We start from the raw sequence: 13987 nt of genomic DNA on the forward strand, positions 1-13987 counted from the left end.
CCTTCCACTCTCATTCCAGCTGCCGGAAGGAGCAATCTCGGTCACCGCCATTATTGACTCTGGTGCATGCAGCTGCTTTATTGACTTGACTTTTGCAGCCCAGAAGCATATACCCTTATGACAAAAGACTCAAGGACTTTCCGTTTACCCGGCAGATGGCTCCTTTATCAAATTGGGATTGGTAACCCAGGAAACACCACCGTTGTCCGTTGTCTCTGCCATTATTGCACCCATCACGCAGCTGACTAAATGGAACATTAGTTTCCACTGGAGCCCTGAGGCACAAACTGCGTTTGGAACCCTAAAGAGATTTTTTACTTCTGCCCCTATTCTCAGTCATCCTGATCCATATTTACCATATATATTGGAAATGGATGCATCAGAAATCGCAGTGGGGGCAGTGGTTTCACAACATCAGGGTCTGAAGGACTTAATACATCCTGTGGCCTTCTTTTCACGCAAACTTTGTCCAGCAGAGAGAAACTATGATGTGGGAGATAGAGAACTGCTTGCCATCAAAGCTGCCTTGGAAGAATGAAGGTACCTCTTGGAAGGAGCGGCACACCATATATTGATCTATACCGATCTTTAGAACCTCGAGTACTTAAGATCTGCTAAGCGCCTGAAGCCACAACAAGCTCGATGTGCACTGTTCTTTTTGAGGTTCACTTTCCATATTACTTACTGACCTGGATCAAAGAGTACTAAACCAGATGCTCTGTCTCGTATGTATGATGATCCCAGAGAACCTTCTGTGCCAGACACCATCCTGCCTGCAGGTAACTTTTTGTTATTACAAATTGACCTTCTTTCACAGATTAAGCAAGCCTCTGTGGGGGTCCCCTACCCTTCTGAAATTACACTGGTTCCTAAAGAAGGTTTTCTGTGGTTGAGGGACAAAATCTTTGTGCCAGAAAGTAACCAAGTGTCTGTTCTGAGGTTTTTTCATGATCACCCCCCTGGCAGGCCACTTTGGTGTCCACAATACTCTCGATTTGGTACGACGTACATTCTAGAGGAATTCTGTAAGAAATAGATAAACTAATATATAATACACCTTCTGCCATGGAAACAGCCCAGGTGTTTGTTAAGGAGGTTGTGAGGCTGCACAGCGTTCCTGCAAACATTATCTATGATCAAGGAGTTCAATTCACTTCTCGCTTTTGGAGGGCATTATGTGAAGTTTTGAATATTGAATTGTCCTTGTCTTCAGCTTACCACCCCCAAACTAACAGGCAAACGGAAAGGACTAATCAGACAATTGAACAATACCTTCAATATTTTATATCCTTTGTCCAGGACAACTGGGTATCATTATTGCTATTGGCAGAATTTGCCTATAATAATGCCACCCATTTAGCCACAGGGCAATCCCCATTTTTTGCCAACTTCGGTTTTCATCCTTCCTTTCTGCCTGACTTTATTTCAGAATCAACAGTTCAACAGGACTGACCGGGCAGTCATACCCCGCCATGCTCTTGTGGTTCCTGTTCCACCTTCAGAGGCTCTCAAGCCGGAGCTGTACAAGAGGCCTTTCTCTGCCGTCAGGCTCACAAGCAAGGTACATGACACTTGGGTTCAACAACATTCCCCAGTAATCGACTGGTCTGGCCATTTTTGTTATCCTGGGGGCCCACCTGTCACACCAGATGTTTAGGCAAGGTGATTTCAGTCAAAACCCTTACAGTGGCAACTGCTGCGGTTTCTTCCCTGGTGCCAACACAATACTCTGAATTTCTGGATTCCAAAAGCAAGGCGGACCAACTTCCTCCCCACAGACCCTAAGATTGTGCCATAAACCTAGTCCCAGGTTCCAGCATCCCTAGGGGTTGAGTATATCCCCTCAGTCTCCCCGAGACCAAGGGCATGTCCGAGTACATTGCCAAAAATCTTAAAAAAGATTTATCCTGAAATCCTCCTCTCCCAGCAGAGGGGATAATTCCCTTCCTCCTTGTATTGACTGCTGGGTATAAAATACCATTATGGTTAAAAACAGTTACCCGCTGTCACTTATTAGTGAGTTGTTTGATCAACTTCATGGGGTGCAAGTTTTCACAAAACTCAATTTAAGAGGAGCATACAATTCTAATTCTTATTAAAGAAGGAGATGAGTGGAAGACTGCTTTTAACACCAGGGATGGCCACTATGAATATCGAGTGACGCCATTGAGCTTCTGTAACGCTCCAGCAGTTTTCCAGCAACTTGTCAACAAGATCTCCCATGACCTCCTGTCTGTGTAGTAGTCTATCTGGATGATATTCTTATTTTTTCCCCAGATCACCCTACACACAGACTTCATGTCCATACACCTTTAGGAGAATATGCTTTATGCTAAGGCAGAGGAATGCTGCTTTGAACAATCTCAGGTACCTTTTCTGGGTTACATTGTCTTCAAAGCCGGCCTCTTCATGGACACTGAAAAGGTTACCACTATCTCCAATTGGCCTTGGCCTCACGGTCTGAAGGCTATCCAGTGTTTTCTGGGCTTCACGAACTACTACTTACAATTAATTTGCAACTGTTCTGTTCTGGTTGCACCCATCACAGTCCTTACCCGGAAGGATGCTGATCCCAGGAACTGGTCATCCTGCTCAGTGGAGGCCTTTCATGCCTTTCAAGCAGACTTTCCTCTCTGACCCTGCTCTCTTGAGGCCTGATGTTTCCACACCCTTCTCCATCGAAGTGGATGCCTTCTCTGTAGGAGCTGGGGCCATTATTTTCAATGACCTAGTGGGGCTAAACGTCCATGTGCCTTTTTCTCAAAGAAGTTCTCCACAGCAGAGTGAAATTATTCCATAAGAGATTGCAAATTTATCACTAAAAAATTAGCTCTGGAAGAATGGTGGTACCTTCTGGAGGGTTCACCTTATCGGATCACTATTTAAACAGATCATAAAAATTTGCCGAACCTCCATTCTGCCCTCTGCTTGAATCCCCGACAGGCTAACTGGTCACTGTTCTTTTCATGTTTTGATTTTGTCATCACCTTCAAACCAGGGTAGGCCAACTCCAGAGCAGATATGCTATCATGCTCTTTTGACCCACGGGATTCTGAGACTTTTGGGAAACCAGAGTTTATAATTCCTCCCACCCAAGTCCTTGCTTTCACCTCAGTTCAGGACTCTATCCCACCAGGGAAAACTTTCGTGCCAGCAAATTCTAGTATGAAGCTGTTACATTGGGCTCATGACTCCAAGCTCTTTGGCCATCTGGGTATCCACAGGACCCTATGGTTCCTCTCATCTTTACTAGTGGCCAAACCTTTGCAAGGATGTTAAAGAATCCGTGAAAGCCTGTCTGGTCTGTGCCCATATCAAGTCTCCTAACCAAGCTTCGGATGGACCTCTTCTTCTATTGCCTACCCCCGATGAGCTGTGGTGCCACTACCATCTGCAGCAGAATTGGATTCTAAAATGATTTTTAGACTCTGTGGGATGCCTTTAAGTATAATTTGTGACTGTGGGGTTCAATTTACCTCCAGATTCTGGAGGGCTCTTTGTAAATACTTGGAAGTATCACTGCAGTTTTCTTTGGCCTACCATCCACAGTCCAATGGGCAGTCTGAAAGAACCAACCAGTCCTTGGAGCAGTTCCTTCGGGCCTTTGCCTCAGCCCACCAAGATGATTGGGTTGCCCTTAAGCCTTGGGCAGATTTCGCTCACAATAATCATCTTAATGCCAGCTCCCAGGAATCTCCATTTTTCAAGGAGATCCCTGCCTTGGATTCTTGGATGCAGAGGAGTATGAATCAGATTTGATCCAAACCTTAATTCAGAGGGCAGCCGACGAATACAAAAAATTTGCTAATCGACACTGCTGAAGCGTCCCTCTGCTTCAGCCTGGGGACAGGGTTTGGTTGGCTACTAAGAATATCCATCTAAAGGTTCCTTCCATAAAGTTTGCCCCTCATTATAATTAACCTTTATGTCATCTTTGCTAGAATCAATCTGGTTTGCTATAAACTCCATTTACCCTCTCATCAATTCTTTTCTTGTGCTGCTACTCAAGCCATTGGTTTTGAATAAGTTTTCTCATTCCTCAATGCTGGCAACTCCTCCTACCAATCCTTCTCAAGAATATGGAGTTAATGAAATCTTGGATTCTAAAGTTTCCCATTGTAAACTCCAGTACCTGATTGATTGGAAGGGCTTTGGCCCTGAGGAAAGATCCTGGGTTCCCGCTTCTGATGTTTCTGCTTCTCACCTGGTAAAAAGATTTCACCTTTGTTTTCAGACCCCAGAAACTGGGAAGGGCCATAAAAGGGGGGTAAGGGATAAATCGGTGCACGCCGATCCAGCGCCAGGTTTTACCTTCTGTCCAAGTTGCTTGGTTTCTGCCTGTGAGTTTGTTTCCAAGCAACGTGTCTTCACATAGAAGCCAGAGCCTCGGGTTCCTGTGATGTTCTCTGTCAGTTGAGTATTCTCATATTTTGTGTGTGTTTCATCCTGTCTTTGTTCTCAGTGTTTTCCCCCTGGCTGTGCAGTTGTATTCCCTTTCTCTGTCCCTGGATTCCTTCCTTCCCTGTTGCTGTATGCGTCCTTCTCAGCATTGTTTCTTGTTGTTTGTTTGCTCTGCAGTCCCTTCCCAGCCTGCTGCAGTTGGTTCCTTTGGTTCCTTTTATCCTGTGTGCATTCCATGTGCTTCCAGCATGCTATTTGGTTGCACTGTGTCCGCACGGGTGTGTTAGAGTGCCGCAACAAGGGGGCTGCTACGCAGCACAACATCCACACCTCTAGTGGCTCTTTTAAAGACCAGGTGGCTCCTTAGATCCTGCGACTCTGACACACCAGTTGTGTGCGGTGACACTGCTCCTGCACCTGTTTGGTTGTTTACACTGGCCCACTAGATCTTGAGTTACAGTCCCAGGTGGTCTTACCCTCTGATCATGACAATACTGATGAGGAAAAAATTACTGATTGGTTGCTGCTTTACACTGAATAGAAAGAAAGTGTGTGAAGGGTTATAGTCTGGGGTGGGAAAACTGTAGCACTGATACCGTGGCATGGGTGACTACAGAAGCAGTTGTTAATAAAAGAAAAAAATTAAACAATGTCAGAAAAATTATATATTGTAAAATGTGTTATAAGAGACAAAATTGTCCTTTTAGTATTCTTTAGAACAATATCTAATTAATGAATTTTACAATGTTGAAAGTAATTTTAAAAAGATTAAGTTTACTACTTTAAATGTTTGCCTGTCCATTTCTGTTGTGATTGACTATATAATGCATAATCACTACTGAACAAGGGCTTCATTTCTGGCAATGAAATGGCTATATAAATATACAGTAAGTCATACTGATAAAGCAGTTTGATCCATGAAACAGCTGTCAATGTCAGTGTGAAGCTGCCCTCATCAACAAGCCTTGCCTCCCTGCAGTTTTTCTTGCCTGGTTAGGCACAATGCTATATTGGTCTGCTTATTTATCTCTTCAAAAGCACTATTTATATAACCAAGTCAGTGCCAGCAACATGAGGAGACCACATCAGCTACCTTGTAACAGTTCAGCATTTTGTTTGCAGGATTGATTTAATATGCAATGAGGAGTTTAGCACCTTCGCATCTGTTTCACCCAACATTCTACAGCAGTGGTAAACACAAAGTAAACAGATTTGACAAGACCCTAGTACTGCTGAACTGCTAAATACATATTTCCTAATAACAAAGTAAGTTATATGAGAGGGTCATGTGGGGGTATAGCTAGAAACGTATAGTAGAACTTCAGCCAAAGCTTATTTTCTAGTTTTGGATTTAGAAGGTTAAGAGCCTTTCTCATTTTTTACAGCTGTCTTTGCCTGCATCATCCTCTTTCTTCCATTTACAGAGACACAACAGAAAGTGAGAGAAGATCTCCTTAAAGTGAGGGACAATTCCACCTTTTTACCATTGTCCCCAAAACAAGCAGCTTCTTTGGGAGTTTCGCTCTACTCCTTTCCCAGTTAAAATCATAATAGTTTAAATTTCTCCTAACTCTCTATTCTGGAGACAACCAACAAGAAATTATTACAATAAATGAGAGTAAATGTGGTCACAGGCAGCAATAAAAACATGACAGAGGTTCAATCCCCCCCTCCCCCAGTTCTATCCAAAAATGTTTTTAGATTTATATTATAGCTAAGACTGTACATACTGTATACAGACAGATCTCTCTGGAACGATGGGCAATTAAACTTTAGTCTCTTTTAAAGCACCCAGTATAAATCACCCAGTTGGTAAATTTGCATACCTGTAGTTAACACTCAAGAGCCTAAACAAAAAGAAGAGGCATACTGAAATTGGTAAGGCATTCGTTTTTATTCCACCTCTAGAATCCTGCTTGTTCATAATTTTTCACCACATTTATGGAAGAAATGTCTAACTACATTTTTGAGCAAATGTAATTTCAGTAGAGAAATTGGCATTTTTAAACCTGAACAAAACTGGAAAACTAAAAATAACTTAGCTATGCAAACATTTTCTTCTCAAAATGCACGTACACCTCATATATAAAGTATCTTAATAAAACACAACCAAAAAACTTGACATAAAAAAAAAAAAAATGTTGCAAATGAAAAATAAGTGAATGACAAAAGCATTGCATATGCTTTTATAACTAGGAGGAAATTGTAGCCGTATTAGTGCATTTGCGATAGAAACAATTGAGTACTGTCTGTGATACTTTTTTTATTTGCACTAACATACAATTTTGAGGACAAGCTTTTGGGGAGTGTCCCGTTCTTCAACGTCCAAGATTTGTATAGTACTGCTTGGACCTTGAAGAAGGGGACACTCCCCGAAAGCTTGTCCTCAAAATTGTATGTTAGTGCAAATAAAAAAAGTATCACGGACAGTACTCAATTGTTTCTATAACTAGGAGGAAAAAATGGTCAAAAAACAAAAGTTTCTTTTATAGTTACTAGCTTTGAACCCATTTTGTTTCTCATTAAACATTATCTAAGCACTACATGGCCAGATTATAATTTAGTTGTTGCAGGTAATGCTAAGATCATGTCAGGATTGGCATGTTTTTGACAGCAGGCCACTATTATTTGCATTGAATCAAAATATACTAATTGAGAAGTTAAAGTGATTATAAAGGAAAATAAAATAAAAAATATCAAACATCTCTATACTTACCCTCTCTGTGCAATGGAGTTGCACAGATTGGCCCCAATTCTCCTCTTCTGGTGCTCCTAGCTCCTCCTCTCTGTCCAGTGCTCCCATGGGAAAACGCTTCCCGTGCCCCACTGTCTGTGTCAAAAGACACAGCAGCAGGGCCCGAGAGATGCAGCAAGACTCAGCCTGGCCAGTGAGACAAGGAATTGAGTGGAGAGAAGAGCTGCAGATGTGCACAGCACAGGATACAATGAGGGCTCAGGTAAGTAAGGGGGGGGGGGATAGCCAAAACCAATCTCTAAACTTTTTGTAACCTTAATGCAAGGAATGCATTAATGTAAAAAATGTTTAGTCTTTAGAACCACTAATTGGTCCAACCACAAATAATTGGTGCAGTTGTGTTTCATGTATGGTTAAGACATTTGTAATTGTGGTAGAAACAGGATAAAAAGCACATCAAAGAACCATTTTTTTAGCGAGTCCAAAGAAGTTTTGTATTCCCACGAGTTACAATGTTACATCTGGTTTACAGGACTAGTAGAAGGTAGTCATATTTAACTGGACTTGTTCTGTAATGTTGAATATGATTCCCTTAGCAAAGTAGCCTCCTCAGTTCTAACTTAAAAATATTTTTAACATGACATGGTTTTTGTTCTTTCAGTTTGCATACTTTGGTTGAAAATACACTGTAATTTATACCTGGATTCTTTAATGTGATTGTTTTTCTCATAGATCTTGACTGGAGAGGACTGGAACTCTGTGATGTATAATGGAATCATGGCTTATGGTGGCCCATCCTTCCCTGGGATGTCTGTCTGCATTTACTTTATCATCTTATTTGTTTGTGGAAATTGTATCCTTTAGTAATTATATTTTAAAAAACATTGAATATAAATATAATAAATAAAATATATAATGAAAATAAAATATAAAAAAGCAAATATAATTATATTATTACACTGCTCAAAACAAATAAAGAAACACTTTTAAAACACATCAGTTCTCAATGGGGAAAAATATCACGCTGGATATCTATACTGTTATGGACTGGGTAATGTGTTAGGAACGTAAGGATGCCCCATCATTTGATGTAAATGAAAATTTTCAACCTACAGAGGACTGAATTCAAAGACATCCCAAAAATCAAAGTGAAAGAATTATTTTGCTAAAATTTAATTGCAACAACTCAAAATTGTAGCTTGCATGGCCCCCACATGCTTGTATGCATACCTGACAATGTCGGGGCATGCTCCTAACGAGATGACGGATGGTGTCCTGGGGTATTTCCTCCCAGATCTGGACCAGGGCATCAATGAGCTCCTCGACAGTCTGCGGTGCAACCTGGCAGCATTGGATGGACCAAAACATGATATCCCAGAGGTGTTCTTTTGGATTTAGGTCAGGCAAGCGTGGGGGTCATTCAATGGTCTGTAGAGATCTGTGTGTCTCTCCATGGATATGCCTCCCCAGACCATCACTGACCCATCACCAAAATGGTCATGCTGAATGATGTTATAGGCAGCATAACATTCTCCAGGGCTTCTCCAGACCCCTTCACATCTGTCACATGTGCTCAGGGTGAACCTGCTCTCATCTGTGAAAAAGCACAGGGCGCCAGTGGCGGACCTGTCAATTCTGGTGTTCAATGGCAAATGCCAATCGTGCTCTATGGTGCCAGGCAGTGAGCACTGGGCCCACTAGAGGACATTGGGCCCTCAGGCCACCCTCATGAAGTCTGTTTCTGATTGTTTGGTCAGAGACATTCACAGCAGTGGCCTGCTGAAGGTCATTTTGTAGGGCTCTGGCAGTGGTCATGCTGTTCCTCCTTGTACAAAGGAACAGATTCTGGTCCTGCTGATGGGTTAATGACCTTCCATGGCCCTATCCAGCTCTCCTAGAGTAACTGCCTGTCTCCTGGAATCTCCTCCATGCTCTTGAGACTGTGCTGGGAGACCCAGCAAAGCTTCTGGCAATGTGCAATTGATGTGTCATCCTGAAGGAGTTGGACTGCCAGTGCAACCTCTGTAGTCCAGGTATTGCCTTATGCTACCAGTAGTGATACTGACCCTAGCCAAATGCAAAACTAGTGAAAAATGGTCATAAAAGATGAGTAGGGTAAAAAAATATATAGAACCATTCCTGTTTTGGGGATTGTCTCATTGTTACTCATCTAGTCCACCTGTTGTTAATTTCATTAACACCAAAGCAGTTGAAACTGATTAGCAACCTCCTCTGCTACTTAAGTGACCAGATCAATATCCCAGGATTTTAATTGACTTGATGCTATACTCTTATTAAAAAGTGTTCCTTTAATTTTTATGTGTTAGAGAAGACACTAGTAGCTTGTGATGAGGCAGAACTTGGTTTACTTGTGTGGCTTAAGTTGCAAACATACAAAACATTTCAGCAAACTGTAACGGCAGACATCTTGGTTATGAAGAGAGAGAGAACCAACAAGTTTTACAGATATGCACAACTGGTAACCTTAGTGTACAGTGCCATCTACTGGTCAAGTGATATTAACACACAATACTGTATATAGTACATGCTGTTGCATCCCCAACACCCCTTCTCAACGGCATGTGCATAATTATATGACATTTAGTCTCTTTTGTAGAAAACAATGACGTTCCCTTGGCAAAGGTTTGGTGAGCGCATCTGCAGTCATCTTCTCTGATGGGCAGTACTGGATGTCGATAACCCCTTGTTCTTGCATGTTTCTGAGCAGATGATATCTTACATCAATGTGCTTGGTTCTTGGGTTAATCTTCTCAGAGTGTGTAAGCTTTATGCATCCCTGATTGTCTTCAAAGATGGGTGTGGCTTGTGACATATTCAGTCCCATGTCTAGCAGAAGTTGACGAATCCAAATGGCTTCTTGACATGCATGTGCTGCTGCTATGTATTCCGCTTCAGTTGAAGAGAATGCAACAGTCACTTGTTTCCGACTAGACCAGTTTATGGTTTCTTGTCCATACTGGAAGATGTAACCACTTGTAGATTTGCGGTCAGTGGTGTCTCCAGCCCAATCAGCGTTCACATATCCAATCAGTTTTGGGTTTGACGATGCTGGAAGTCGCAGCTTCATCCGATTTGTTCCCTTTAGGTACTGCATTACCCTCTTTACTGCATTCCAGTCACGTTGACACGGTGTTGCGACTTTCCTGCAAAGTATTCCCACTGCTACGGCGATGTCTGGTCTTGTCACTGTGGCGATGTATAGCAATTTTCCGATTGCCCTGCGGTAATAATCATTGTTACGTAACAAGTTTTCTATTCCATTGTTTTTTGGATAATCTGGTTCCATTGGTGTTTTTGCTTCCTTTGTATGGGCGGCACAGTGGCTTAGTGGTTAGCACGTCTGCCTTGCAGTAAATGGGTCATGGGTTCGATTCCTGACCATGGCACCTCCTGCATGGAGTTTGCATGTTCTCCCTGTGCTTGCGTGGGTTTCCTTTGGGTACTCATGTTTCCTCCCAAACTCCAAAAGACATGCTGGTAGGTGAATTGATTCCTGTTCAAATTGGCCCTAGTATGTGTATGTATGAATGTGAGTTAGGGACCTTAGATTGCACACCCCTTGAGGGTTAGGGACTGATGTGAATGTACAATATATATATGTAAAGTGCTGTGTAAATTGACAGCGCTATATAAGTACCTGAAATAAATAAATCTTGCATGTGAAACTGTTCAAACATTTCTGTAATTTTCTGACTTTGGTTAAGAAGATAGCTTCCATCCTCTTCCCGCTCTATTTGAATTCCTAGGTAGTGAGTAATGTTCCCCACTTCTTTAATTTAAAAATTTTGTTTCAGTTTGTGAACTATTTGGTCATAGTCCCCTTCTTGTTCAAAACACGTCAAGATGTCATCGACGTATATTAGGATGTATGTCCATTTGTTCTCTTGATTCATTGAATACAGACATGGATCTGCTTTACTTTTTGAGAACCCTTCTTTTCTGAGTATTTTGTTCACTTTTTCATTCCATGCTCTTGCCGCTTGCTTTAGCCCATAGATGCTCTTTTGCAGTTTGCATACAAGGTTCTTTTCTTTCTCAAATCCTGGTGGCTGTTCATTGTACAGATCCTCCTTGCTGTCTCCATACAAAAAGGCAGTTTTGACCTCCTAGGTGCTTTACTTGCATTCCCTTTCCGGCAGCAATACTAAGGAGTGTTCTTATGGAGGAATGTTTCACAACTGGAGCAAATGTCTCATCGTAATCTTCTCCAAATTTCTGGGAGTATCCCTTGGCAACTAATCTTGCTTTGTATCTATAGATGTTTTCTTCTGTATCATATTTCACTTTAAAAGTCCATTTGCTTCTGATAGTTTTGCGACCAGGAGGGAGTTCTGTTAGTGACCAAGTTTTATTTTCTTGAAGTGATTTTATTTTTTCTTCAGCTGCTTTTCTCCACTGATCGGCTTTCCTTCTCGGCAAAGTTTCTATGTCTTCCCAGGATGTTGGCTCCTGTGTTTGATGTGTTTTAGCAGCATATGATAACCTGCGGGGTGGTATCCCTTTTGTCATTTGAGAGGATCTTCTGATTTCTTGTTGTTCAGTGGGTTCTATTGGCTCGTTGATTGTAAGTTCCACTTTTTGTTCTGGCTCTTGTCCTGCTTCGCATGGGTCAGTGTCTCTTGCCGATTCAGCGCCTAAATCCTCTCCACATTTTTCAAGAATTGTATTATCTGGTACTTCACTTTCATCAAAATAAACACTGCGGCTTACTGTGACCTTGTTGGTCTTTGGACAAAGGATTCTATATCCCTTACTCTGCTCACTGTAGCCCACCAGAATGCCTTCCATGGCTTTGTTCTCCAACTTGGAGCGTTTCTGACTTGGAATGTGGGCATATACTTTACAGCCAAACACTCTGATGTGTCCTACGTTAGGTTTTGATCCATTCCACATTTCATATGGTGTACTCTCAATAGCTTTTGATGGGAGCCTGTTTTGTAGGTATGTTGCAGTCATTATTGCTTCTCCCCAGTATTTGTTAGGTAAGGCAGCGTCCGAAATCATACATCTGGTCATTTCTACAAGAGTGCGATTCTTTCTTTCCGCTACGCCGTTTTGCTCAGGAGTGTATGGTACAGTTGTTTGCTGTATAATACCTTGTTTCTTTAGGTATGATTCCATCTCTTTATTCATATATTCCCCTCCATTGTCAGTACGTATTATTCCAGGTTTCCTTTGAAACTTGTTGCTTGTCATAGCTACAAACTCTTGAAGTTTTTCTAATGTCTCACTTTTGTGCTTCATTAGATACATTATTGTGTACCTGGAATAATCGTCGATGAAAGTCAGTAAATATCTGTTCCCGCCAGGTGTGATGGTTTTCATTGGTCCTCACACATCACTGTGTATCAGTTCCATGGGTTTAATGGTTTTACTCTGACTGGTCTGTGGAAGAGAGGTTCGGGTGGCCTTTGCTTTGATGCAACACGTGCACTTGCTGTGTGTGGCAAGGCAATATTTTCATGTCTTCTGATAGACCTCTCTTTGCAAAGTCCTTTATAGCTTCTGGGTTTCGATGCCCCAATCTTCTATGCCACAGATGGATGCACTTGCCATGTGGGTTATGAGTTGCCGCATTAGCCTTCTCACTTTCAGTGACGATTTTGTACAGATGTTTATTTAACCTTCCTCTTGCTAGAATTTGCTTTCCATTTTGAATTGTGCATTCAATACCTCTGAACTGGACAGTGAGTCCATTGCTTGCAAGGGTTTTAACTGATAGGAGGCTTCCTTCTAGGCTTGGAACATATAGAAAATTATTTACAAGGATGCTCTGCTTGCCCCCTGATGGCGTTTTGCAGTTCAGAAATCTCTGACCATTACCTTCCACTGTAATACTTTTCCCATTTGCCAGGAAGACTTTATCTTTTACACTAAAATCAACTTCTGTGAAGAATGTCTCGTCACCTGTCATGTGACTTGTTGCCCCTGAATCAATGTACCATCCATGTGAGGTACTATTCTGAGTCATTTTAAAAGTACCACTCCATGATGCACTTTCATTTTCTTTCATGACCGCTTTAGCTTTCTCTCTTGTGGGTAGCTCCCGCTTTCACTGCTCAGCTTTCCAGATTGAACAGTTCTTTTTCAGGTGACCGGCCTTTTTGCAGCGAAAACATACCCTGGTTTCTTTGCTTTGTCTTATGCTTTCATGCACCTTCAGAGCTGCCTCTGGTCTCTCGTTCTCTTCACTATGCAAATTGTCCTTTCTTCTGCTGTATTCATCAATTAATTTTCCCTTAACATATTCTAGTGTCAGTTCAGTTTCCGGTCTAGTTTCTAGAGCATTTATAAGGGCACTGTATGATTCTGGAAGACTGCATAGCAGTAGTGCTATCATGTAGTGCTATTACATGATTGTCTTTCATTTCTTCACCTATTGCACCCAGCTGGTCCAATTTCTAGCATAGCATTTACATGTTCACCCATTTCCTGCCCTTTTTCCAGCCTCATCTTATACAGTTTGCACAGCAGATATAGTTTACTGTTTAGGTTTGCACGTTCATGCAGTTTTTGTAATGCAGTCCACATACCTTTAGCTGTGTTTTCTTTCCTTATATGAATGAGTTGATTGTCCTCCTACTAACAGGCTTATGACTGCTTTTGCTTGCCTGTTTTTTCTGTCCCATTCTTCCGGGTTGTCATTGGGTCTGCGTGTATCTAGTACCTGCCACAAGTCATCTTTGGATAACAGCATTTCAAGCTTAAACTTCCATAGCTAGTAATTGGTATTGTTGAGCTTTGCTATTGTAAACTTCATATCTGAAGCACTTGCCATTTTTCAGTGAATTGGATACAGCTTTTGTTTCCTCACACAGGATTTGGTAGGATTGTAAATGCAGCACTTACTTGCTTGTAGTTTTCCTTTTT

General features: G+C 41.7%; 1 protein-coding gene across 2 annotated transcripts in view; it reads left to right on the forward strand.

Annotated features, from left to right (window-relative positions):
- CACNA1S (calcium voltage-gated channel subunit alpha1 S) overlaps window positions 1-13987 on the forward strand; it is a 342071-nt gene that overhangs the window by 137793 nt on the left and 190291 nt on the right. For both annotated transcript variants that reach the window (XM_089654106.1, XM_089654105.1), the window contains one exon: window positions 7829-7949. In XM_089654106.1, the coding sequence (XP_089510232.1) occupies window positions 7829-7949 (121 nt within the window). The remainder of the gene's footprint in view (window positions 1-7828; window positions 7950-13987) is intronic.

The sequence above is a fragment of the Staurois parvus genome, unplaced genomic scaffold (assembly GCF_062004578.1).
Source record: "Staurois parvus isolate SC_StPar_1 unplaced genomic scaffold, SC_StPar_1.0 ptg000744l, whole genome shotgun sequence".
Classification (NCBI taxonomy): Eukaryota; Metazoa; Chordata; class Amphibia; order Anura; family Ranidae; genus Staurois; species Staurois parvus.